A 22,861-nucleotide genomic window follows, 5' to 3' on the forward strand; every position below is an offset into this window, starting at 1 on the left:
TTCTGCCAATTTCCATTTGCACTTCTGATCACATATACAATCAATCATGCGTGCTTCTTTGTATCCACTAAAGCATTCTATTTAACCATCTCAACTATCTTATATAGCTAAATATTCTGTAATAGATTAAGACAATAATTTTACATAGGTCTATGCTCCTCTCTTTGTTGCTGACATGAATATCCATTGTCTTAGTTGCTACTTTGCTTCAGTAAGAGATTGTGTGTGTCTGGAGTAATATGGCAGCCTGCTCTGTCCAGTACTGCTTTCCGTAGAGCTGCCTATACCTAAATGTCATTAGACACATGTTCCTTTGATTTGGAAATACTTATGGATGCTAAGGAAATTGAAGCACTTCATGCATTTGAATCTGTTTTAAGTGCCCAATACATTTTTGGATATGCTTCATGTCGAGCAATCCCTGGGTAGATCTGCGTGTTAGCAAAAATAAAAGGTTTGCTAGTAGGTATTAACCGACCAGAGTATCCCCAGTTGCAGTTTGCTTATAGTTTTGAACATGTAATTAAAATATGTATAATCAAATATATTAATACACAGAAAATATAACTGTTCAATCAGAATTACATAAATAACCTTGATGTCCACTGTATCTCGTCTACTCCACTACTCTAGCATAAACAAACAAGCATTTACAATGCAACGGTCTCGCCTTTGCAAAAGTTAGCGCTTTTGGCATTGTAAATGACAAATGTTTTATTTATGTGTTGGTTTTGGAAACAGATAAATAAATGGCATTGTCATGAGCAGTAGAGAGTGAGTAGTAGAGAGGGAGTAGTAGAGAGAGTAGTAGAGTGAGTAGTAGTGAGTAGTAGAGAGTGAGTAGAGAGTAGTAAGTGAGTAGTAGAGTGTGTAGTAGAGAGTAGTGAGTGTGTAGTAGAGAGTGTGTAGTAGAGAGTAGTGAGTGTGTAGTAGAGTAGTGAGTGTGTAGTAGAGTGTGTAGTAGTGAGTGTAGTAGAGAGTAGTGACTGTAGTAGAGAGTGAGTAGTAGAGAGAGTAGTGAGTAGTAGAGTGTGTAGTAGAGTAGTGAGTGTGTACTAGAGTGTGTACTAGAGTGTGTACTAGAGAGTGTAGTAGAGAGTGTGTAGTAGAGAGTGTGTAGTAGAGAGTGTGTAGTAGAGAGTGTGCAGTAGAGAGTAGTGAGTGTGTAGTAGAGTGGTGAGTGTGTAGTAGAGTGTGTAGTAGAGTGTGTAGGAGAGTGTGTAGTAGGGAGTGTAGTAGAGTGTGTAGTAGAGAGTGTGTAGTAGAGAGTAGTGAGTGTGTAGAGAGTGTGTAATACCGAATGTGAAGTAGAGAGATTGAAGTAGAGAGATTGAAGTAGAGAGATTGAAGTAGAGAGATTGAGGTAGAGAGATTGAGGTAGAGAGATTGAAGTAGAGAGATTGAAGTAGAGAGTGTGGAGTAGAGAGTGTGGAGTAGAGAGTGGAGAGTCTGTAGTAGAGTGTAGTAGAAAGTAGTGAGTGTGTAGTAGAGTAGTAGAGAATGTGTAGTAGAGTAGTAGAGAGTAGTATAGGGTGTGTAGTAGAGTGTGTAGTAGAGCGTGTGTGTAGCAGAGTGTGTAGTAGAGTGTAGTAGAGTGTGTAGTGTAGAGTGTGTAGTGTAGAGTGTGTAGTAGAGAGTGTGTAGTAGAGAGTGTGTAATGTAGAGTGTGTAATGTAGAGTGTGTAATGTAGAGTGTGTAGTAGAGAGTGTGTAGTAGAGAGTGTAGTAGAGAGTAGTGACTGTAGTAGATAGTGTGTAGTAGAGAGTGTGTAGTATAGAGTGTGTAGAAGAGAGTAGTGGCTGTAGTAGTGAGTGTGTAGAGAGTGTGTAGTAGAGTGTGTAGTAGAGAGTAGTGACTGTAGTAGAGAGTGTGTAGTAGAGAGTAGTGACTGTAGTAGAGTGTGTAGTAGAGAGTGTGTAGTACAGTGTGTAGTAGAGAGTAGTGACTGTAGTAGAGTGTGTAGTAGAGTGTGTAGTAGAGAGTAGAGTGTGTAGCAGAGAGTAGTGACTGTAGTAGAGAGTGTGTAGCAGAATGTGTAGTAGAGAGTAGTGACTGTAGTAGGGAGTGTGTAGTAGAGAGTAGTGACTGTAGTAGAGAGTGTGTAGTAGAGAGTAGTGACTGTAGTAGAGAGTGTGTAGTACGAGAGTGTGCAGTGATTTGAGTTTTACATCAAATTAAAAACGGGAACGGAACAAACTCATCCTATACATTTTTGTGGTAGGTGCCCACGCATATAGGGTTAAATGATGCGTTAGATGCCACAGGTCCCACCAACACGCTTCCTTTATGATAGGAGAATGCCCAACATCACGGAGATTTGCTCTCTGCTCTTCCTGGATATTTGTATTTTCAAATATATAATGTTATCCTGCTAAACGAAGACGATGCTCAAACTATAAAAGAAGAGGGTTTCACAGATATGTTAGTCCTTCCGGGCAAACGAAATGACCCAAAGAAAGATCAAGTGACAGTTTAGAGCTCCAAGTGAGTCTTAATAAAATCAGTGTGTGGAACGCATAGCATCAAAGACGAGCGGGGCATCAAACTGCAGTGTCATTCAATCAAAGCTTCAAGGCTTCTGAGCGCTAGCCGAGAATTATTTTTTGTGAAGCACTAATCACTGTGGAAGGTGCCCCTGCTATACCAGATGTGAGAAGTCAGTCTGATATAAAAATAAGCAGTATTTGGAATGAATGTATTTGGCAGGGGGAAGGTGGGGCGGCGCAAGACCGTACTGACGAGTGAACAGGAGCCATTTTGTACCGAGTGATTCTGCCTGTGTGCATGTAGACAAACCAGGCAGCAGCATGAGCATGTGATTCGGTAAATAACGAGAGTTCGTCAAAATATGACGGCCTCTTTAAAAAAGGTGTCGTTCTTTAAAATGTGAAGGCTTGGTGTTAATGCTGCACGTTATCGCTCTGCACTGAGAAGGTTTTCTACAACTGGTAGCGCACATATTTCAAAGTGTTTTCATACACAAAAAAGAAAAAAAAAAACACTTTGCGTTGTTGTAGCTGCTGCTTGCTACATGTTGGAATGTGTGTTCCAGCGGAGTTTCTTCAAGTTCCCGCTTCCCGCCGGGCCGCCGCGCTGCCTGCGACGACCCGGAAGTGGTTGGGCAGCCGGCCAATCGCAGCGCGGCCCCAACCGGAAGTCCCGCCCCCATCGCGGCGCGAGAGAGAAGCCACTGTCCGAGGAGCCCCGAGGGCTCCTGATCGAGTCCCGGTCCCGAGATGGTGGACCGGGTGAAGAGCGGCCGGGCGCATGAAGAAGGCGGGGCTCTCATGAGGTGAGAGTGCCCCGCAAAGCGCAACTGCCGCCCGAGAGGCACGCCGAGCACCGCCAGAACAGGTGAGTGTGTTGCGGAGGGGTGAGTGGGGGTGGGGTGTGCGCGTGTGTCTGTTGTAGTGTGTCTGTGCGTGCGTGTGTCTGTCTGCGCGTGTGTCTGTTAAAGGGGGGGTGCGTGTGTGTGTGTGTGTGTGTATGCAGTGTGTGTATGTGCACATGTGTGCGGGAGCCTTTCTGTGCATGGGAATAGCAGGCACGGCGACGCGACGTGCGCGCTCACGAGCTACAATCTCCAGGAGGACAAGCTCGTCACAGTCTGCAGTCTACATTCCCCGGAAAGTGGCGACATAAGTAGTCTCCCTAGACAGCAAAAGCTTCGCTTTTGCTTTCGTCTAGGCGAGACCTAAAAAAGGTTACAAATATACATAATTCACGGCTCAACAAATGCAAAAGAAAATATTGCTCACCGCCCACGGAAGTAATGCAACCAAATCCCAAAATGTGTAGCCTCTATGAACATGTTTTCCATCATGTAACTAAATTGCTAGAGCGAGAATCGAGCGCCCTTTAGAGGCCAAGTCAAAACATAATCCCTTTGCAGTGGGATGAACAGGAACAATGGACCACTATTAACTCATTTCAGTAAAACAGCAAACACCCTGGAGTCAATGTTGATGGCCACCGGTGCAGCCACGATGGCCACCGGTGCAGTCACGATGGCCACAGGTTATGGTGATTCTGTACCTGCAAACTCAAGCAGTGATAGAATTTTTACGAGGAACTTTTATCAGCGTTTTCGACTTTGGTGTATGGGTTTGGACACTCAACTGGCGAGTTACTGTAGCCAGAGAAATACTGTTTTATAAGCTACCGGTAGCGTGAAGAAACACGTTCTATTGCAACCTGCAGCAGTAGCGTCCAAACAAAGCACTGCAACTCTTGTCGCATTTTGCCAGTAATTCCTGTCGTTCGTCCTACGTAGTTTTCTGATTATTTTGGAAGGAGCAAATTACAGAAAGCAGTCATAGCGATATTCTTGAACGGTTTCGAGGACTAGATTTTCTAAACTGCAAAATGTACCTGCCTGTATGCCAAGCAGAATACTGAATGTTTTACCAATAGTCAGAGCTTTAAATGGGTAAAAATATGTGCAGGTACTCATCAAATTGAGCTTGGGGCGTGGCAAGGGGCGGAGCGGAGGGCGGGCATGGTTATATAAAGACACTACTGCCATCTGTCAAGTAATCCTTTTGCCCGTGAATTACACTGATCAATAGTCTCAAATTGCCTGCATGTGCAAATTACCTCTGCACATGTGGGAAAGGGCATTGCATATGTAGACAATTAATAACCGGTCTCCTACTATGCCCCTTTCAACTGTGTAAGCCGCCCATTGCATTTAAAGGGACATGTTAGTTACAGCAGTTTCAGCACACACCAAAACACATGATAAATGTATGAACATAAAGTGGTTAATTCCTCACAAAAAATTAAATGAAGGCCAAACAATGCGTTATGCTTTAGTTTCTGCGTTTTTCTTATATTTCAGGGGCAGTTCTTATTTGTTTTATTAGGTACAGCATTCAAACATTCTCTTGCCCATAAGCACGTGCTTACACACAGGCACAAGAACAAGCAGACATGCACACACAAAACATTCCTCACATTTTCTTTAAAATACCTTCACAGAATGTCCTGATGCGCCCTCGGTCGCTTCCGCACTCACACACAAAAGCAGGCATTCACTGGCACAAAAGGCTCACAATAGAATTCAAGACGTTGTTTGCGCCAAGAAACCTATCCGGTGAACGTTGCGCTTTACAAATATTTTTTTACATTTTTAACACTTCCTACATCCCACGGGTTTCTTCTTGCAGACTCTTAGCCAGTTGTCTGGACTTTCAGTGCCTACGCAATTTCACACCTGTGATTTACAGTGCAGGGTCTGATCGGACCCTGTCACTCACAGCGTGATACTGAGCTTGCTCCCCTTCCACATTAACAAAATGTAAATGAGCCGCTGCTGAATGATTCAGCAGTGGCTCGGCACAGGGCTACGGAGGCGCTTTGGTTGAGAGTGGTGTTCGAACAGCCACATCCTCAGCAGCACAAGTACTACTGAGCCTACCAGTCATGAGTACCAGTACCCTCCGTGGCAATAAAAAAGTGGCGGTACTCAGGAGGTTAAAAATAAAAAGTGCCGGTACTCGGTATCGGTGAGTACCGGCCCATTTAAAGCACTGCCAATAGTAGACATTCAAAGCTTATAGGGACCCTTAGTTTCACGTCATCATTCTGGTGAATCTTGGATTTTTAAATACTTTTTATGGCTCTGTGTGGCCACAACATGCCTCTCCATATTGTTCTTCATTTATTCAATCACCAATATCATACAATTATCAGAAACTCTCCAATCTAATATGTTTGCCCTTAACAGAACACTCCACAACACAAAATGCCATATCATATAATTACTCTCCATAACACACAGTCCAACTCCACATAATTCAGACACCCTAAATAGCACATAATTGCTATCCACATAATTCACGCACACCACCAACATCCACTCCAAAACACACATGTAAAAAATAGTTACATTTACAATGCCAATAGTTCTAGCTCTCGTTTTCTAAATGATCGCTCCACTGTAGACCAAAAAACATAGTTAAAAACATTGTCATTTACAATGCCAATAGCTCTAATTTTCACAAATGGGAGACCAATTGTATTGCAAATGCTTGTTTTTCCTGTTCTTAGGCAGGCTGTACGCAGTGCGACGTGCATTGGGAGTCTGTTTTGAAATGGATTTCTACAGTAAGTGACTCGTTAGGTCGAGTCTAGCACAGCCCATGCGCTGCTCTATGGGAGACTTCCTGTGAGGACTCCAAACTTTCCCTAAAATTCTCTGTGTGAGTTTGGTAACTCCCACACATTCTATTGGCCTTTGTGTGTGGCTTTCAATAATGAAAGCATGCAAATGGCCACACGAGTGTGCTTGTCCCACCTTTTCTTTAAAGGTTCCCTCCCACTGCGTTTGGGTCTTGGTAGCGAGCTGCGGCACGCATTGTGCCAGATGCAGTCCTCCCTTATCGCGGCTCATGTAACTAATTAAATACAGCGTGGTCGCTTTCACTTTCGTGGCCTCGCTTTTTTTATGTTTTCGGATGTGCTTCAGCGTCTTTGATGTTTCCTGTGAGAGCGGAGGTGCTTCAGCGTCATTGATGTTTTCCGTGTGATTAAGGGTTCCTGTCACAAATTGTCATTCAAAACAGGACATTCTGATATTAAAGGCAGTTTGTGGGTGTCGTTCAGCAGATTTTAATACGGTTATGTATTTTATCTGCATTTCTCGTCCTCTTGCGTCAGGTTACTATTTGTAAGGTTCACTTACATGGCGTTTTGCCTGCGGGAGCGAGCAAACGTGCTTCAGTGTCTTTGATGTTTTCCGTGCGAGCGGACGTGCTTCAGAATCTTTGATGTTTTACGTGTGATTAAAAGTTCCTGTCACAAATTGTCATGCAAAACCGGACATTCGGATATTAAAGGCACTGTTTGTGGGTGTCGTTCAGCAGAGTTTAATACGGTTACGTTTTTCATGTTTTTTTTTTTTTACCAAGCGCTGTATGCTGCGTTTCGACTCCACTCAATGCGCCTTGGGAGGTATAGAGAAGTCAGTAATGGTGACCGACAATTGTAACTGCCTATAGTCTAGTGCTTTGTTTAGACGATTTTGTACAGCGCTGTGCACTGCAGCTTCAGGGCACACCACTCCAGGTGCTCAGTCTCGTGTGATTCCATGCAGCCTATTAGTATTAGCTTGTACTTGGAGCATCCTCCAGCGTCCTAAAAACCACAGCATTATCGAGAGTGCGCCTACTACAACATGCAGTAGGGGCGCAGCAGCCATTGGTGCAGCGGCACCGGGGCCATGCGAAGCCTGGTACTTGCGATCTTTTACTAACCCAACCGCAGCAAAGGGGACATGATCCTTTCTTGCACCAGGCCCAGGGCATCCTTGCTACGCTGCGAACTTCCAACACGTATCCGACAGCTAAAGTCTACAGCCCAATTCACCTGCATCCTCCAGCTCACAAGAGCCACCAGCTAGAAATGCCTGCAGGATCACACCGATTTCACCACTACCCCATCCCCATACACACTCCCCTCTCTCCTCTCCCCCATCCTCTCAGCTCCCTGCCGTGCACCTTCTTTTGCTGACCCTCTCCCCCCACTTCCTCTCTCCTCAGCCTTCTCTTCACCTCCACATTTCCCCCTCCTCCATACCCATACATTTTCCTTCCTCTCGCCCCAGTCTTCCCCCGCTCCTTCGCCTGCCCTCCCCCTCGCATACCCGCTACCCCTTCTCGTGCCTGGCAATGTGCAGAGTAATTTAAAGCTCTTTGTGGCCTTTAATGTGCTCTTTTTTTCTCTTTTTATTATTTTTTGCAATAATCCAATAACAAAAAAGACCATAACAAAGACCATACCAAAATTAATCACAGTTGAGCAGAGACATACATACTACATATCACACAATCCATCATCATAATCCATTAGGGCGTCTTGAACCCTCAAGTCCCGGCCCATCACTTTTCTCTGTTTTAATGTCCCAGTTCCCATCCCGTCCTGGAATGCTGGAAGACAGAAGCTTCGGGGCTGATGTATATAGTCAGAGGAGGGGCCTCTCAATGATCCGCTAACCTTCACCCAGCCCCCTATCTAGACCATAGTATGCTCTCCATTTACCCCAAACCTTGTGGAATTTCCTCAGGCACCCTTTTGCCTTGTAGGTGACCCTCTCTGCCGCAATGTACATATCCATTCCTGCCTTCCACTCTCGAAGCTGGGACGCTATTGCCGCTCCCCAAGCGCGTGCTACATCTCGTTCACCAGGGCTAACATGGCAAAAATGAGCTGCGGACGACCTAAATCTACATCTCCGGGTATGCCCAGCAATATGAATTTAAGGTCCAGCGGTACTGTTGTTTCAAGGACCTTGCTCAATTCCCCAACACCTTGTCCCAGTATGTCTGTATTACGGTGCAGTCCCAGATAGTATGGTAGAAATCTCCCTGCTCATACCCACATTTCTGACAACTAGGGTCACTGGCTCGGCCCATTCGGTGAAGGCGGGCCTTATCATAATAAACTCTATGGAGTATTTTATATTGGATAAGGCGGAGACGGGATTTGATAGCAACCTCTCAGTGGTGCATCAAGGCTGTTTCCCAGTCTATATTGTCGAGTACGAACAGGTCCCGCTCCCAGGTTTCCCTCAGCTTACCCAGCCTATCTGGTGTATTAATATTCAAAGTCCGGTAAGTAATTTTTTAACGTACCCTTGGCTGTGATGTTACCTATAGTTGAGAAGCCTATGGCGTCCCGCCCCTTGAAGCCCCTCAGTTTTTGGAGCTGCTTTAGCCAGGGACAGTCCCAAAGAGGTGTCTGTTTGGTAGGTTTGCATTCCCACTCAAGTGCCTTCGTTGCTCTTTCCCACACCGCTATCGTGACTTGGGTGGCGGGGAGAAGTCGCCCCCTACCCCGTCCCCCATAGAGATAATACAGACAGGTACGGTTCGCCATGGTTTCCCTCTCCAACCTGAATGTGGGATGGTCTGCGTGGAAATGTATCCAATCATTCACCGGGGTTAAATGCTCTGCCCAGTAGTATGCCTTGCTATCTGGTAACGAGATCCCCCATTATACTGGCTACGGCACAGCGCAGTCAAAGCAATTCTCAGCTGTTTCCCCAGCCACAGGAGGGAGCGCAATTCCGCATTAATAGCACGGATGGTCTGTCTAGGGAGATGGAAGTACGCGTTCTGCAGGGCATAAAGAAAGCGGGGCAAAGTAATCATTTGAAAAACATGGCAGCCCATCCGAGAATCGTGAGGGGAAGGAATCTCCGTCTCTGTGAGTCTTCTACTAAATTGGTGATTACCCGTTGGATGTTTCTCTGATAGGAGACGATCCTATCTGTAGTGAGGTAAATCCCCAGGTAAGGGAACCCAGTATGAGCTATCTGGAGAGCCCCAGGAAGGGTAGGCCGCGCGGACAGGGCACCTGGACTGTAGATTACAGATTTAGGCCAGTTAATGGTGTATCCTGAGTAGGACCCGTATACGTCCATGGTGTTGAATAATTTGGGAATAGTGGTGGTCGGGTTGGTAATATATAACAAAATATTATCCGCATATAGCGAGATCTTTTCGTCCCATAAATCCGTTGGGTTGATTCGAAATCCCTGAATCTCCGGGTTTTGCCTTACTGCACAGGCCACCGTCTCAATCGTGAGGCAAAGAGCAGTGGAGAGAGAGCGGGCAACCCTGGTGGGTGCCCCTTTGAATTGGGAAGTCTCTGGAGATCGGACCATTGACCTTAACCCTTGCCCAGGGGTCCCTATACAGAAGTCCTACCCAGTGCTTAAAATTGGGCCCTATACCAAATTTGACCAAGGTGGCCTCCAGGAGCTCTCTCTTTTTATTCACTGCTTTTGCCTCCATATTACCGTTTAACATTAATCTCTGCACTAATATCCCTTCTCCCCTTCATCTCGCCGCCCTGCTCTCTCCACTCTCACTTGTATTGCTCCATCTTTCTACATATCACTGCATCATGTCTCTATGCTTCCTCTTCTCCACCTATGGCTTTTTTACCTCCACTTCTTCCTCGCCCTCAGCGTTTTTCCATCCTCCTCCTCTTTTTACGTTGAGCCAATTTATAAGCGCCTTGCTTCAAGCACACGTGGTTAAAAAATTGTCTAGCGCAACTACCACTGTTAAACGAATTGTGACTGGTTGCTCTGTCTTCTTTGTAATGTTTGTAAATTCACAGCTTGTATGCTGCATGGGTAACCACTTATATGGTCCCAAAGACGAGACCTATTGGCTATGCCAATGCTCGTTTTTGTCTGTTTCATTCTCTGGTTCTTGCTTGTAATATTCTGCCTTTACATGTGGAGCACACGGACCGGCTTTCAGTAGGTTGCATCCTTGCTCTGCTCGGGACCGCGCTGCATGTGCTTGGCTGTGGCAGGGAGCGTTCTAGGCGGATGCAGGCAGGCCGTTCAGGTGCGGAGGTGATTCCAGCAGCACCTGGCTCCTGTGGCTGTGTCTTCTTTGCATGTGGCTGGGGGGAAGGCGGCAAGGCTGCCTTTTAGCTTCCAAAGTCTTCTGGAGCTTCAGGCTTGGTTGCTAGAATGTAGTAATAAAAGGAAGTTGAATATGTCCACTTCCTGCTTGACTCTTTCAATTATGGGGGATAAAGAGTCGGTGCCTGTGTCTGGCAAGTCTACTTCCAAAAGGAAACACATTCAGGTGCTGCAAGACGACGACCAGTTGCAGAACTCCAGGGCAGATGTGCAGGACTTGATCAATTCTGCGGTTCAGGCTGGATTGAGTGAAACCTAAAGGGAATAAGGCTGAGGATCTGGACAAATATGTCATGGGGAATGTTTTTCAGACATGTTGGCCCATATTCATGAGGTGCTGGGATCTGAACCTAAATCTTTGGTGGATGATAGCTTCTATTCCCAGAATAGTGCCTTGGTGGTGGATTATTTGCCCTTGCATAACATCATTAAGGAAACTCTGGCAAAGGAATGGCATGATATTTACAAGAAAGGGATTCCTCGCTTTCTGGGCAAGAGGTATCACCTGGCGCAGTTTGATGAACAATATCCACAAGACAATTCCATGTTGTCCTTGATGGCTTCTTCCTCTTCCCCGTCTTCTGAAAAGGCTTTCTTTTCTGATCCTGTTGAAAGGAAGGAGGATACTGCCTTGAAGTGGGCATACGATGTATCTTATTTTAGGATCAAGGCAAGCACTTATTCCACATATGCCTCACAAGTTCCTATTATGGATTTTGATTAGTTATTTGACTGTCTTCAGGATCAAGGGGATCCCACGCCTATCTTGGCGCAGATGGAGATGTTGGCTCAATTTCTGTCCGATGTCACATTTGGTACAATGTGAGCTTTCTCCTCAGCAGCCGGGGCATCAGTGGCTCGTAGACGGTCACTGTAGACAAAACCATGATGCCTGGAAGCAGCTCAAAAGGCCTTAATTCAAAAACTTTTTGGGGACAAATTCAACAAAATGGTTCAACGTTTCTGCAAAAGAGAATAAATTGCTGAAACCTTTCCAGTCTGTCCAGAAGTAGAAATATTTCTCCCATTAGAAGAACTTGGAGGACGGTCTCTCCCATTCCCAGTTCCTTCGTGGACAGGCCTGTGGTCTGAGGGCTACATTTACCAACAAACCCCAAGAATCAGCAGTCCCAGGGGTTGGTCAGAAGTGATTATGCCAGGATAGGAGCATGGCTCTTTGTGTTCCAGGATCAATGATCCAGCTTGATTTCCAACCAGTTGGTTCTGTCAGTTATCATTCAGGGGTATCGGATTCCGTTCTGGGGTCTATCTCCTCAGGGTCAGTTTCAGGTTACCCCTTTGTCAGAAGACACCATGAAGAGGACTACTATGTTGTCTTGAATGGAAAAGTTGCTCGCAAAGGGCACAGTTGTCACTGTGCCAGTGGAGGAAAGATGCCTGGGCTTCTGCGCAACACTCTTCTTGGTCCCAAACCAGATGGTTCTCACCGCCCAATTCTGAAACTCAAGGCTTTGAACAGGACGGAGAAGCTGGATAATTCTCTGGTGACCACATTGTAGTAGTTCATTCCACTCATCCAGCAAGGAGACTTTCTGGCTTCCCTGGACTTGGAGGATGCCTATGTGCACGTACATGTCACTGTCCATCAAGAAAGCCAACAGTTTCTGTGGTTTGCCCAGAACAGGGCTCATTTGCCAGTTTCAGGTGATGCCTTTCAGACTCTCCACCGCTTACCAGACATTTACCAAGGTATTGGCTCCAGCTGATGTGTTTTGCAACTTCAGGGTTTCCTCTATGTTTCCCTACATTGAATGATTGTTTGATTTCTGCTTCCTCTATTCCTAAGGCTCTACTGGCAGTGGAATCTACTATGAACATGTTCCAACACCTGGCCTTCAAGTTGAATCTATCCAAGTTGCAGCTGGTACCTGCTCAGAGACTGCAGCTTCTCTGTGGTATTTTCAACACTCAGATAGGGGCAGTGTTCCCCCCCACCTGCTCGCATTGCTACCCTGCAGCTGCTTCTGTTGGATCTCATGCCTCAGCAGTCGGCTCTGACTCAGACTTGGTTGGGGCAGGCCACCACAGCTGTCGTTCCCTGGGCTCGCTTGCACCTCAGGCCTCCGGAGAATCATATGTGTGTTACTGGGACCCCTCCCTTGAAAAATAATGATTCTCTGGTTCCTCTTACTCCTGTTCTGGTCCAGGAGTTCGGTTGGTGGCTCCACACTCTCAATCCGGAGAAGGAGATCTGTTTCCAACTCCCTCCTCTACTGCTAACGACTGATGCCAGTCTTTGGGGTTGGAGAGCCACGTTGGGGTCCTTGGATGCCAAGGGCTATGGATTCAGGCAGAGAGCACTCGCTCCCGATTGGCAGGAGTTGGCAGCCATATGGCAGGCAATACTGTTCTTTCACCGACAACCAGGTAAATTGCTGTTACTTGAATCACCAAGGGGGGATGAGGCAGACATCCTGAGCCACAACTGCCCTCTTCTCATTCTGTACCCAGCGGCAGCCCCCCAATTAGGGCATACGAGCGTCATCCCCCCCCCCCGTTGCCAATGCAGCTAAAATGAAGAAAAAAAACCAGTAATAAAATGAATCATCGTTTTATTTTTCATTGCTCTCAGCCCGAGCAGTGTTTTGGGGTCCGGGGCTTCTGCTGGCTGGCAGCAGGAGAGTGATGCTCACCCCACCAGTTTACACTGCGCAAGTCACTTTGATTGGCCGTCTTTGGACAGCCAGCCTGACTTGCGCAGAGTAAACCTCTCTAGCTAGCTGTCTCAGACAGCTGGGTGGAGAGCAGGAATAGGCCTACTGTGCCTGCTGGAGCATCGAGGCAGCCCGGTTCAGCAAATCCTGGCGCTGCTGTCATGCTGCTCATCTGCAGCATGAGAGCAGCATCAGGATTTACAGAAGGGGGTTGCATGAGGCTCCATGAGGTGCTTTTGAGCTCAACTCTAGAAGAAAGAAGAAAATGCAGAGCGAAACGTGGGTAAGTAAATTTTTTTTATTATCGCTTTGTGTCCCCCCCGCCCCCAAGTTTGCGGTAACCCCCTCCCCTCCGACACCCCTCCAGTGTTGAGGGTCAAGGCCCGTATCATCTTTCAGTACCCCTGTTCAAGGACATTTGTCGGGGAGCCTTGGGTGGACCTCTGAAGTGGTTTGTCCTCAGGCATGGGCTGTGGATGTCCCGTCGATCCCCTGGCCCTCGGGTCTTCTGTATGCTTTCTCTCCAATTCCCGTCCTCCTGAAGGTGCTGCAGAAGCTTTGTATGGAGAGGGTGTCTGTTCTCCTGATTGCTTTTCTCTGGCCTCACTGCCTTTGGTTACCGCTACTAATGTTGTCATTGTCTCATCTTTATCAATTGAAACTGACAGTCTGGCTCTTGAATGTTTGAAGTTAGAATCTTTGGGTTGTTCTTCTTTGGTGGCAATGGATATTCAATGTTCCCACAGGGCTTCCAACCTTAAGTGTTACAGTAAGCATCGAGCTCTTTTGACAGGTGGTGTGCCTCTCATGGGGTGGAACCTGTGGTTGGAGAACTGACAACATTTCTTGAGTTTCTCAGGGATGTTTTTTTAAAGAATCTTTCACCTTCTACGTTTGCTGCTCAGTGGGCTACAATCTGTGCTTGTAGGGGTTTGGGAGCTGTGTTGGATGGTGTTGCTCCTTTGGTGGTTTGCCTGCGACAGAGCTTTCAGCTTTGTTGTCTAGTCACTCCGGTGGTTGTGACTTCTAGGGATCTGCCAACTGTTCTGCAAGGTCTCAACTGTCCCCTTTTGAGCCTTTGTTGGAGGCCAATTTGTTGTGGTTATCTGCTAAGTTGGCCTTCCTGTTGGCCATCACCTTGACTCGGAGATTGAGGGATTTAGGGGCTTTGCTTATCTCTTTTCCCTATTTGCAGTTCCTACAGGACAGAGTAGTGTTGCGGTTGGATCTGGCTTTTCTCCCTAAAATCTCTTCTAAATTCCATTTGCAGCAAGAGATTGCTCTTCCTGATTTTCCCGGGTAGGAGGGTACTCTGGTTTATTCGGTATTACCTGTTAGGAGAGCCCTTCAGATTTATCTGCAATGTACCCAGGCCTTTCGTCTTTCCCCTGCTCTGCCTGTGTCCTATGGGAGAGTGGCTAAGGGCAAGAACGTGTCTATATCCACCATCAGTAAGTGGCTGCGCTTGGCAGTTTGCTAGTCCTATAAGTCGAAGGGCTGGCTCTTTCTACTCAGGTTCAGGGACACTCTGTCTGCTCACTCTGTGTCCGCTTCCTGGGCTGAGGCGGCAAGTGTCTCTATCAGAGAGAATTGTAGGGCAGCTACCTTGAGTAGCATCATACTTTCATCAAGCATTACCGTCTCCATGTGTTGCATGCTCTGTGGACAATTTTGCTGTTGGCGTTATGAACGCAGCTTGGTCTTGAACCTTGTTTTTTTTAATTAAACTTTGTATTCAGCATGTATCTTTGGTGTCATGCTTTCTCTTTGTAAGCTTTGGCTTGTGAGATCCTCACTAATGTAAGGACTGGGGCGAGGAGATCCTATGAGGGGGTAATGTGTTGTTACTTACCAGTGATCTTCATTACTCCAATTAAGGTCCTCCTCATCCCAGTCCTGTGCCCTCCCGCTGTGGTTTTGACTGGTCTTGTTAATAATAGGCATGGTGGAGGGTGGGAGGAGTTTATATATTAAAATAAGAGAATGGACTAGTGTTTCAAAGGCCTGTCGGGAGGTGGGATCACTTCACTAATGTATGGACTGGGACGAGGAGGACCGTAATCGGGGTAACGACAATTACTGGTAAGTAACGGCACATTAGTAGGCTGAATAGCTATTCTGTGATGATCCACATAATGTATCTGCCAAACAGTAGCTAACAGTTGCCTGCTACAGTAGCAGAAGGGCTAGTGCTAACACTTCATATTCCTTGAATCTTTATGGGCTACCCACACCACAGCAGGCTCCTTCTGTCACTAATTTTGAACCTGAGAGGTGGGAGCTCATACCTTACAGACAACCAAACACAAATGAAACAGACAGTTTCACGCACCACGTTACTGAGTTCCCCGTGGACAGTAGATGTATAGATATGTGACTTACAGCCCCTGATACAGATTCCTGTAACATTATTTTCTGTACACAGAAGAGGGTTGTTACCATTGCACAGACAGGCATTCTTAACATAATAACCAGCTTGCGGAAAAACCACATAAATCAATGTAAAAAACAACGAAGAAAAGCAAACGCCAATTACAGCTTACCTGGAGTCGAGAATTCATGCTCATGAACTCCCGCTGTTCCTTCAGGCTTTCATTCATCGATTTTGAAAATAAGAATCCCATGTTGAACTAAAACAAAAAATAATTATATTTAATAATATAAATTTGTACATTTTAGGGTGTGAGTTACAAAATAAATAATACAGAGAGAGATTTATGGTCACAGGAAGAGAGAAAATATAGAATGCCAATCAATGACCGCGTTCGCAGTTATGTTGCGCAAACCTAGCTGAAATGCTATGGAACACTCTACTGGGTCAATATATGTAAAATTATTTGCTCTCAATGTACTATGAAAATACACTCCAAGATGTGGGGGCACCCTCAGTCCCATCTGATCGAGTAGGAGTCAGATGTAAATAGCAGCTTGGGACGCCTCTGGGCCAAGCCAGACCAAGAAACAATCCTAGCAGAGGCAGGAGAGCAGCAGACAGGGGACAGAGGATGAATCAGGGTGGGGAGAAATGACAGGAGTAAAGAAGAAGACGAGCCACAGAGACAAGTTTAAGAGAGAGAAGCAAGAGGTAAAAGAGAAAATAGGCAATAGGGAGCGAGAAAAAATAAGCAATAGGGAGCGAGAGAAAGAGGTAGAGGAGGAGAGAAAAAGAAAATAGATAAAGAGGGTCAAGCGATAGAAAGACAATTGACAAAAGAGATGAGAAACACCCTTTACCATGCAGCCTAAACCAAGTAGTGCCTTTAAAACGTGGGCACTACATCGAACGCGTTGTTACCATGCGTTCCTTTAGCATGCAAGTCGATACAGCGACTTGCTTTAGGGAACGCGGTGTTGGACTGGTTCTGGATTTAAAGTCCAACACCTTCCCTAAAGATAAACCGACTGAAGTTGGAATAGTAAATGATACTATTCCAACTTTCAGCGGCTCCCTAACGCAAGATGTTGTAAAGACTTGCGTGTTAAAGGAATGTGTGGTAACGATGCAGTAGTGACTATGTTGTGTGTGGTTTAGGTGTGCGTGGTTCTGTCATACAACCAAAAGAGATAGGAAAGAAAACCATAAGGAGGAGACAGGCTGAGAAGAGAGGACATGAAACGGTAGGAGAGATGCAGCGAGAAAGGGCTATGGAATTTAGTGAGGTGAGAGCTAGAGCAACTGCAAGGCTGTGGAGAGGCGGGAACACGGAGGTACAGAGCAGGGGAAGGAGACAGTGTAAAGTTGTCAAGGGAGAGCAAAGAGATTGCAAACGAGAGACTCTGAGTGACAACTATAAAGAGAAGAGTGGCAAGGGTGGGTTAATATTTTTTTTTCTTTGAAAAGTGCATGAACAAGCTGGCACCTGTTATCATGCATGTTTTAATACATTAATACAATGGACATATTTGAATGTAGCATGATGTTTTCGGCATGTGTTATGTGGTGACAGCCATCTACATTTGTTCTTTAGGCAAAAGAATAGACTTTTTTTGTAAAACGATTGGTGCATGTTCAGTGATAACACAATTGGTATTTTTTGGCAGTGTGACAAAAATTTTAAAATTAAATGAAAAGTGTTTACATTCTACTGCAACAGGGAAGTGTTGTAGAGGCATTCAAGTGGACATCACTTTGTTCTAGATATTTGTGTATGGCCCCATACATAATTTGTAATGGGACTCTCAGAATATTCTGCTGAACCAACTTTTCTTCAGAGAATAGGTGAGGCACTCTTAAGGGATCAGGGAGTGAAATATATGGGTGCCACTCCTGTTTTGACTTTTTAATCAGAGAGTAATGCCCCATTTGCGAACCTCACTTGATTGAGCGGAGAGGCTTTGGGCTTCATGCAGATCTCTAGGACCACCACCAACATACAAGAGAATAAAGCCCATTAGTGTTCTCACAAGCTTGAAAGAAAGTTTCCCAGCAGGGGAGACTGTATGGGGCACCTAATATTGCTTTAACTAGGCCACACAACACACACAAGGAATGTGCATCGTACAGACAGCCCTCGAAGCCGACCACGTTGTTTTAGAAGAGAAACAAGAAGAGATACCAGGGGAAAAAGAGAGATTGTGCAGAAAGTAAAATGTTACTTCATTATGCATCCAGATTTGCTGCACAACTATTATATGTAATCAAAATTCTTCAAGTAAATATTCAGCGCCGAAAAAGTCAGATTTTAGCTGAAAATGGCCAAAGAGGGAAGGTGTGAAGAGAACAGGCATTTGCGCAACTCACTCATAGATCTGTGTGACATTTAATCAGGCAGCATAACCAGAGGGATAGCTCTTCGGTCTCGGTCTTAATGGTTGCATTGCATGATGTTAAAAAAAAAAAAACTGAGGGTAGTGGCCAGTCGCCTTTTCGGTCAGCGACCAGGGTAGTGCAAGGGTGCATGTTGGGCATATAATAGGAACAGTTGTATCAGACCACAAGGGTCTTGCAAATTTAAGCACAATTGATCCTTTTGTGGGACAGCAGGACACCCAAAGTTTATATGCTTTTAAAAATCCAAGGAGAAGAATAGGCAAAAGGTAGGTCCTCTCACCATTTGGATGTGCTAATCCCTCTCCGGCTTCACTACTGGTCTTGAATCCTTTGATGAACCGGTTTCTTCATAGTGCTGCCGCGCGACAATTGTATTTGGGGTTTTGTGATTGTTAGAAATTGGATTTTTGGTAGACTAGGGCATGTGCCAAACTCAGGCAGAAACCACCACTCTAGTCAGGATAAGGGAATTACACTCCTAAAATAACCCCTGCTCACCCCCTTGGTAGCTTGGCACGAGCAGTCAGGATTATCTTAGAGGCAGTGTGTAAAGCATTTGCACAAAACCAACAGTAATATAGTGTAAGACTACAAAAGGACATCAAACCAGTTTAGAAAAATATCCAATATTTCATATACTTAAGACAAGACTAAAAACGATAAAAATCCACAATACAGTACTTCCGAAAGCACGGCGTCCGCAGGCGTCGGTTCCGGAGGTCGGTGCAGGAGTCACCGGGCCCTCAAAGTCACACACGTTGCAGATCGAACTCCTCTCTGTTGAAGTCAGGAGCGCTGGCGTCGGCAGGTGTCGGGTGCTGCAGTGCGAAGTGCAGCAGTGCGGCATGCAGTGCCGTCATGTCACGGTACGAGCAACAGCTTGGTGGTGGCGTCAGATGGCGTCGTCGGTGCGAAGTGAATGTTGTGCTGATCGCTGAGCTGGCAGATCACGGTGCAAGCAGTGGCGTCGTTGCTGAAGTGCTGTTGTCGGCTGACAAATTGGAGTCGATGGTGCCGGCGTCAGTAGGCCAAGGATGCGGTGGGGGATAAGGGCAGTGCAACGTGTAACTTTATGAGCCATGCCCTTAAACCACGGTGCAAGCAGTGGCGTAGATTTCGGCGTGGAGCGTCGTCGTCTGGGATACCAAGGTGTCGTCGTGAAGCGAGGTGATGTGGAGTCGATGCCATCAGGTCGCGATGCGAGCAGCAGCTCGGTGGCGGCGTCAGCAGGAGTCGGCAGGAGTCGGCAGAGGCGGTATCTACATCATTGGGTTGCTTTTTCTTCTGTTGCAGCACAAAACACACAGTTCCCACTGCTGAGGGCAGAAGAGCTTGAAGTCTTTGCTGTTCCTGAGACTTCTTGAACAGTAGGCAAGCTCTACGTCTAGCCCTTGAAGAAACTCACAAAAGTAGATTGCAGAAAGTTCAGTCCAGTCCATTCCCTGCCCAAGACAGAAGCAAGCACTGCAGGACAAAACAGCAAAGCACACAGCAAAGTGGTAGTTCTTCATCACAGCTTCTCCAGCTCTTCTTCTTAGCAGTCTTCTAGGTCAAAAAGAGTTCTGAAGTTCAGGGATCTGGGCCCCAATATTTATGCCACTGGAATCAAGCTATCCTGGCTGAAGAGGGGTGAAACCGGGCCTAGGATGCTTGTTTCCAGTCCAGGGAGGACCTTGCTTGGCAGTTCGGGCTGGACTGTTCCCATGAGGCACAGGGTCAAGACTAATTTGCATATGGCTTGGTTTAAACTGGAATCGCATGGTGAGCAAAAAAAACTATGGATTTAGGCCCAGATTTCTGTACTGGGTGAATGTATGACATTGTTCTGCCTTCTGTCCATCAACTGTTGTTTTTGCCCCAATATTTATAACCCAAATCCTTTGATCTCCTAGGCAGAGAGTGTCTGTGCCCGGCCAGAACCAGTTCTGCCTTCTCTGGTGTGACTTCCTGGCAGGAGGTGGAGACGGCATGGTCAGAGGCAGACCAGGCCCTTTGAGGTGCAAGAAAATCTCCTCCCCCTTCCTCAATTGCAGCCCAGGTGTATTCTGCCCTTTCCTGACCCACCTAGACCATCTGGAGCCACTCCTGCTCACCAGCCTTCTGTCATCCAAAAACCAGACAGGCAATCCGCAATCCACATTCCAGCAGAGGCACACAAAAGTGGTATTTTCAAACACAGAATGTAAAAATCACCTTCACTAAAAGATGCATTTATTTTTATTTTATTTATTTTGAGAGTTTTATACAGCGCGAACAAGATCTTTGCAGATATCAGAGCGCTTTACAAGATTCGGAGTTTAGGCATACTAAACTATTTTCCTACCTAATTCCCGTGCCAGTTATGTTTATAAGATGTTATAAACAAACTCCTCATTCTGTCCTATGGGGAATAGGTAGCCTTGCAATAGCGAAAAATTAAATTGGACGTAATTCAGTATCAGGACATGCCACACACACACCAGGGCATGTCCTACCTTTCACATACACTGCACCTGGCCCACAGGGGTACCTTGGGCCTACCTTAGGGGTGGCTGACATGTAAGAAAAGGGAAGGTGGGAGACTGGCAAGTGTGTGCTCTGGGCAAGTTGACATGGCAGTGACAAACTGTGAGCAGACTCCGCAATGGCGGGTCTGACTTACCTTTTCAGGGCTACTCACATGGGTAGCGCAATCAGTGCGGCAGGCCCGCTAGTAGAATTCGAGTCACAGGCTCTGGCACACTCAGTGCACTTTACTAGGGACTAACAAGTAAATCAAATATCCAATCATTGAAACACCAATCCATAACACAATTTACCACAGGAGCACTTGCACTTTACCACTGATCGGCAGTGAGAAAAGTGCGCAGAAACACTATGTCAGTAAAAACAGATTCAAAAACAGGGAGGTCAGAAAGCAAAAACTCAGGGGAAACATTCCAAAAGATGCCAAGTCTAACAGTGATGGTTTCAGAATATCTGCTTAGACATAGGGATGGACAAGGCAAAACGGAAGATTGAGAAAGAACTGAAACTGGGATGGGTGGCTGGACCATTTGCAAGCCCCTTGTTGGCAGGGCTTGTTTGTTCCCCTCGGGCTTGGTTCCCAAGAAAGACCCTGGGGAGTTTAGGCTGATCCATAACCTATCAGTGAGGTGCTTCTGTTAATGACACCAAAGCCCCATCCCTCTGCTTGGACAAATAGACATCCTTGGATGTGCAACGGATTTGTTAAGAGAATTAGACCACGTGGGACCTCATGGCCAAAACAGACATTAAGTCAGCCATCCGTCTATTTCCAGTCCACCCAGATGACTATCACTTACTGGGTTTCAATTTCAGGGACAATTCTACTATGAGAAGTGCATGCCCATGTTGTGCTCGGTCTCTTGTGCATACTTCAAACAGTCTAGCACCTTTTTGGAATGGGTTTTTACAAAGGCATCGGTTCTGGTTCAGTTATTCACTATTTGGACGATTTCCTATTCCTTGGGCCGAGTAAGCCTGATTGCTGTGCTAAATCTTCAGGTAACTTTCAGCGCTTAATGTCAGATTTCAAAATTCCCTTAGCTCAGGAAAAAAAAACACAAGAGCAGCAACAATCCTGGTATTCCTGGTTATAGAAATACATTTGGTTACAAGGGGATGCAGACTCCCAGCAGATAAAGTGCACACCTTCAGGGCCTCCCTGGAGTCGTGCCGGGGTGGGATTAACAGAAGGTCACCTTACACCAGTTACAAACTTTGGTAGGTCAGCTAAATACTCATGGGTCACCCCTTTTCTCGCTCCATGGCCTGAAAGAAAATTACCACAGAATCTGCCTACAGAAGCAGAACTTGAGTTTTTGGTTGACCTTTCACAAAAACCTAATGGTTCGAGGGTGTGACCAGCTCCCTTATGGTCAAGCCAACATTTTGGGTTGGCTACACATGTGGCAGGCGGTGTAGTTTCGGTTGGATTCAGGCTTTGGGTGGAATATCACCTTTCTGGAATTGTTTCCCATCGTGGTGACCCTGCACTTTGGGACTGACCAGTTTGGCAACCAGTCAATCACTTTCTGGTCAGACAACATGGCGGTGGTTGAATGCATCAACTCTCCGCACAAACGGTGCAAGAAAGTACTTGTTATATTGAAAAAAATGGTCTTGATTTGTTTAAAAAATAACATTCTGTTTAAAGCGAAACATGTACCAAGTATCTTGAATAATGCAGCCTAAGCTTTGTCTCGTCTAATGTTAAACGATTTCAGACACTTTCAACCAAGGGCAGAGGCAGAACCCATGCAGTGTTGAAGACATCTATGGAACCTTTGAATTCAACTGTCTTGGATTTGATATCATCCAAGCTTGCATCCGAAACAACATAAGCTTACAAAAGACCCTTTGCCAGCTACATGGCATACAAACAAACCTGAGGCGCAGCTCTTCTGTTTAACTAATTGGCTGGGTTTTATAGAATACATGCACATGCAGGGCAGATCACCAGCTTTTGCTAAGTGACACATATCAGCAGTGGCCTTCTTCGAAAAAATTGGGGCGGTACTCAGACCATTCACAATCCTTTCTAATTAAGAAAGTCCTGAAAGGATGGAAAAGGTTGAAGGGGTCAAACCAAGATCAAAGGCGTCCATTGATGCAGACAAGTTGGAGACGATTATTGGTGCCTTGTACGGGGTATGCAAGTCTGCATACGAGGTGGCTTTTACACCAGCATTTGCCCTCGCATTTTATGGAGTCTTCAGGGTTTCTGAGATTGTGGACAGGTCCAAACATGACTTACATGGGCTGATTTGGGTCAGTGGCATATCTTGCTTTGGGGAGGACTTGGTCATTACCATTCCACGCTCCAAGAGGTATCAGTTGAGAAAAAGTGAAAATTGAGGATGGCAGACAGGTTCTCGGTGTGTCCAGTGGCCACAGTGTGCAGATTCTTGCAGATACGTCCAAAAGTGGCAGCTACCTCCCAGCTAGTCCACGTTACTGGCATCTCC

General features: G+C 46.0%; 1 protein-coding gene across 2 annotated transcripts in view; it reads right to left on the minus strand.

The window, feature by feature from the left end:
- The window catches only part of PLGRKT (plasminogen receptor with a C-terminal lysine), a 161,199-nt gene that overhangs the window by 129,070 nt on the left and 9,268 nt on the right, over positions 1-22,861 (minus strand). For both annotated transcript variants that reach the window (XM_078677452.1, XM_078677451.1), the window contains exon 2: positions 15,664-15,750. In XM_078677452.1, coding sequence (XP_078533578.1) covers positions 15,664-15,744 — 81 coding nt within the window. In that variant the 5' untranslated portion in view covers positions 15,745-15,750. The remainder of the gene's footprint in view (positions 1-15,663; positions 15,751-22,861) is intronic.

The sequence above is a fragment of the Lissotriton helveticus genome, chromosome 2_1 (assembly GCF_964261635.1).
Source record: "Lissotriton helveticus chromosome 2_1, aLisHel1.1, whole genome shotgun sequence".
In the NCBI taxonomy this organism is placed as follows: domain Eukaryota; kingdom Metazoa; phylum Chordata; class Amphibia; order Caudata; family Salamandridae; genus Lissotriton; species Lissotriton helveticus.